General features: G+C 41.7%; 1 protein-coding gene across 2 annotated transcripts in view; it reads left to right on the top strand.

Moving 5' to 3' along the window:
• The window catches only part of b4galt2 (UDP-Gal:betaGlcNAc beta 1,4- galactosyltransferase, polypeptide 2), a 133,630-nt gene that overhangs the window by 19,238 nt on the left and 109,392 nt on the right, over positions 1 to 5,000 (top strand). For both annotated transcript variants that reach the window (XM_027133569.2, XM_047822036.1), the window contains exon 2: positions 972 to 1,411. In XM_027133569.2, the coding sequence (XP_026989370.1) occupies positions 1,075 to 1,411 (337 nt within the window). In that variant the 5' untranslated portion in view covers positions 972 to 1,074. The remainder of the gene's footprint in view (positions 1 to 971; positions 1,412 to 5,000) is intronic.

The raw sequence follows: 5,000 nt of genomic DNA on the forward strand, positions 1-5,000 counted from the left end.
CAGATGGAGCTCAGTGCAGGTTCTGTACAAGAGCTACGATTTCCTCCACCCGCTACAGAGAAAATAGGCACACGGAGGACAGTCTTTGCATAAAGCAGTGACCGCCCTCGCATGCTCGCTGTAAGTCTCTAGCAAAGAGTGGTCTGACTGAGAGCTTTCTACCTAGGAGTTCCCACCAGGCAGCCTAATGTGAAATCAAGAGAATTTTCCACCAATGTTTTCCCCAGTGATCACTTCAGAAGAGAGGAGAAGAGCGAGAGAAATTGGCTCCTGGACTTCTGTTTGCTTCTCTGCTTTTCCCCAGTTCTGCTTGATTGCAAAAAGTCATCAGTGCTGAAATGGCTTGCAGTGAGGCTTCAGTGGCCCACTCTTGTTGATCCCAGGCCTGGGAGATCACAACTACACAAAGTCATTTTCTTGCAATTGGTATGAAAATAACTTCATCTGGAATCAAGTCAGGAGCCTTTGTTTGTAAAGTGCTTTCAGTCTTTTGTTCGCAGCACAGTGCCAGGACGATGCAAACGAGAGACAGACATTAATAATTTGATCTCCCGTGGAGTTCAGATGTGTAATAATTCAAGCGAGCTCCATGGTAAATCGTGGCTGTCAAATTAATGACTGCAAGAAAGTGTTGACATAATGAAAGCTTGTTGTAGCCCACGTGTCAGTTAAAAATCCATGAAATGCATGACTAAGCTGGCAAAAATCCAGACGTTCTAAGTTAGCTAGTTATCTCTACAGCTATGGAGAGGATTGTAGGAAGCACGGGCAATTAGCGGATTTTAGAACACACACACACACACACACACACACACACACATGCTTTTTGTGTAGACTTTTTGTGTGTAAATTGAACAGCTTCAGCTTCAACCGTGGCAGAGTTCAGGAAATTATTATTCCAGATCATCAACTTGTCATTTTCATGTCAACGCCAAAGCGTTTTTTTTTTTTGCTTATCTTCTCTCCTGCAGGTAATTTGTCTGTGTTGCTGCTCAGAGGTGAGGTGAGGTGAGGCGAGGCAGGAGGAGCTGCTGAGCGGATGCCTGTAGCGGCGGGCGCCGCGTGCCCTCGACAATGAGCCGGCTGATGCTGGGCCGCACTCTGGAGCGGGTCTGCAAGGCTGTGCTGCTGCTCTGCCTCGTGCACTTCCTCATCATGATGATCCTTTACTTTGACGTCTACAGCCAGCGCTTTGACATCTTCAGCCGCTTCAACAACGGCCGCGGCGCCAACGCTTCACGCTGGCCGCACCATTCTTACTACAACTACTCCGGCACCAGGCCCAACGCCACCTTCGCTAGCTACGTACCTGCCTCAGAACAGCTGCCACCCAACGGCAAGCCTGAACTCAACCGCACACACGCAACCCCCAAGCCTATTCCTCCTTGCCCAGAGGTGCCTCCTGGACTGGGTAGGTGCTTTAACTTTAACTGTTGCATTGTATGTGCTCAATAATGAGATAAAGGTATAGCGTCTGTTTTCTTTTGCTAGGCTGCTAAGAGTGAAGCCTACTGTATAATTAATTTACTACGTGCTTTAACAGTGCAGTGTTCTTCATCCTCTGACCTTGTACTTATTTAGAAGCAGATACTGTTGTGTACTAAAGCTGCATTTCTCTAAATTTCACATTAGTTAGTAGCAAATGAGTGTTTGAGTGTTGTGTGTGTCTGTTTTAATCAGTTCCATTATTTTGGATCACTAGAATGGGACGGTGCGGTAATGACTGAGGAAAGGCCTGGAGCCTCATAGTAACTAAATAAATAGGACAAACTGTTCACTGGGATGCTAATGGCAGCTGTGGGAATGTTTTATACACCAGTCTGTAATTACTGGCAGCTTAAGGCGAGAGTTTAAAATGAAGTGAAGAAGCATATCAGGTGATATAACCAAGGGTCTCTTTAAAGACAAGAATAAAATATCTGTCATAACTAGAGTGTGATAAGCCAAACAGCTCGTTTTGTAGAAAACGTGAGCCTGAACAACAAGGGTGGCAGGTATCTTCACGTCTGGAAACTCTTAATTAGCCGCCACTGAACAGAAGATATGACAGAAACATATTGTGTGTGTGTGTGTGTGTGTGTGTGTGTGTGTGTGTGTGTGTGTGTCCAAAGCACTTTGGATTCTCTGCGGATTCTAATTAGTCTAAAAGCTGCTCGGCTTTTTATACCGAGGGTAAAACGAAGAAGAGATTCGGTGTCAGCATTCTCCTCGGTGCCACCCATTTCAGCGGAGATGCTAAGCCTCTTCTCCCACTGGAATATCACAAACCCTGGTGGCTGTATAGATGAAGCTTGTTGTGAGGGGAGTTTCGACAGCATCCTGAAGTCTGGAGTCCTGTAACACGAAGAGTTGTAGACATCTGGTCAATCATTCCACAGCCCGATTTATCAATGTCAATATCAATGTATAATGAAATATCCGTGTGGAATTTGAGGTCACCGAACAAACATTTAAAAAAGGAATAAATAACTTTGAGTGACCGTTACGTTTCAAGTCGAAATCGAAATGTATTTAGAAGCGAAGGCATTAATATTATCTGCTTTGCCTGGTCTACGGTTGCAGTATAAGAAGACTTATAGTCTATTACTTATCGAGTATCTTGCTTGCTGTAGCAATAAAAAGTGCATTCCTAAAGCACAGCATTGATTGTGCAGCGTTTGCACTCATGCGCCGTTCCCCTTTTACTATGTCTACGCATCATAGACTTTGTACCTCATGACCTCGTGCACCTGTAGTCTGCAAGTCTGCAGAAGTAAAATAGGAGAGACTACGGGCTTCATTATCAAGCCGGATACGAACCGAAACATGCCTTGGGAGAAAATTAATATTTACAGACCGCTATGGATTTTTTAATTTGGTTCCGTTCAGTCGATTGATTGATTTAATGTTTCGAAGCTTTGTCATGGTTTGGCCAAACTCAGATGTTGATGTAATTTAAAAGTACTTCGAAATTTAGCTATCTACTCTGGGATATTGGCTTTTGGAGTTTCATCAAACACAAGGGCCTTGCTCAAGGGCCCAACATTTGCTGCATGAATCCCGACCTTCCGATAAACAACCCTGAGCTTTAACCACTTTAGCCAACACAGTCCCTGGATATGTATCAGCATTAATGAATTGTAAACCCAGCTGATTTATGTAAGTTATGTACTAAATGGCAACAACATTGTTTTTGCCGTGTGGTAGCTCAGTAAGGAAAAACGTAGCTGATTGTGCTCTGTATTGTGATAAACAACATGACTCGAACACCTTAAAAATGCAGTATTCTGCAGTACTTATACAGATTTTGTACTGCACAACAGAGAGAAAGCAAATGTACAAAACTACGCAATCACCTGGAGACAGAGAGCATCCGACGCCCAGACTCGTGTCTCATGTAAACACGCTACAATAAATAACTGAATGGAAGCTGACGAGGAAAAGCAGTTTATTGTCTGTGTGGGTTTTTGTGCAGTAAAAAAAAATAAGAAAGGAAAGATGAAAACGAATCATGTGGACGATTACGGAGACACAGGCAGCGAACACTTTTGCACAGGGAAGTAAAACGTATTCAGAAATTCACAAACTCCTGTTTTGGAGGTGTTGAAATCAATTAGGTATTAAATGCAAGTTAGGTTTTAGAGCTATCGCTTTACGCTCTTTTCCATTATTGCAATTCTCAGGCCTTTTCTTATTTATTTATTTTGCTGTCTTTGTTTTTGTGCTTCTTCCAGTTTTTAATGCGCTGTTGGGAATATTATAGCTAAACACTTATGACGGTTGTTTTCTTGAGCAACTCTGAACTCGATTGCTCGCAGAAAGAGGTGGGTAGTAACGAGTTACATTTACTCTGTTACATTTACTTAGGTACGTTTTTGAAAAAAATTATACTTCTAGGAGTATATATACTCTCACTATACTTTTTACTTTTACTTGAGTGGATTTGTGAAGAGGAAACTGTACTCTTACTCCGCTATGTTAGGCTACAATGAGCTTGTTACTTTTCGTTTGACCTCTTTTGGTATTTTACGCATCAATTTTAATGTTGTTTTTTTTTTTGACAGAGAGAGAAACGTCCGCCAAGGCTCTACCACGTGACTGTGTTTCACCAATCAAACGTAGTTGTGCAGTCTCGTCACGTTACCATACTCAATCTCAGCGGCGGGACGGGTTAGTTAGCAACACAGACCGTCGGCAATGCACACGGTGAAGTTTAATAGTGACGTCACTGAGTGATTTTTTTGATGAAATTGTTTCTGCATGTTTTCACACACGCACACACACGTTTTACATTGACCGGTGTGCAGTTTTCTGTTCAGCATGCCTGGTATGAAATGTGCGTGTGTTTCCTTCTGTTGTTCTGTCACTGGAGACAGACACACACACACACACACACACACACACACACACACACACACACACACACACACACACACACACACACACAGTTTATGAGAATTTATGGGCTGCCTCGTTCTAGTTCTGCCTGGTAAAAAAGGATAAAGGTTTGGAAATTTGTGTTACTTGTGTGTATTTATTTTTTATTTATTATTATTTTATTTATTTTATTTCTTAAGTACTTGAATTGACCTGAATTATTTTATTTTAAGCTATTTTGTAATTAATTATTTTACATTTATTGTATTGATTGAATGAGCCATAATTTGCCTTGTATTTTTGTCTGTCTGATTGTTGTCTTGTGTTAAAAAATAAATCAGACGTTACTCAATAGTTACTCAGTACTTGAGTATTTTTTTCACCAAGTACTTTTTTACTCTTATTCGAGTAATTATTTGGATGTCTACTTTTTACTTTTACTTGAGTACATGTTATTCTGAAGTAACAGTACTTTTACTTGAGTACAATTTTTGGCTACTCTACCCACCTCTGCTCGCAGCAGAACTCGCCGCTGTGGAAAAAATACAGCCGTCGTCCGTTTTAAGTGAGCGGACCGTCTTCTTCTTATTGTTCTCACAATATCGTATGTCCTAAATCTACACACATCACTCGTGTTGCTACGT

The sequence above is a fragment of the Tachysurus fulvidraco genome, chromosome 1 (assembly GCF_022655615.1).
Source record: "Tachysurus fulvidraco isolate hzauxx_2018 chromosome 1, HZAU_PFXX_2.0, whole genome shotgun sequence".
Classification (NCBI taxonomy): domain Eukaryota; kingdom Metazoa; phylum Chordata; class Actinopteri; order Siluriformes; family Bagridae; genus Tachysurus; species Tachysurus fulvidraco.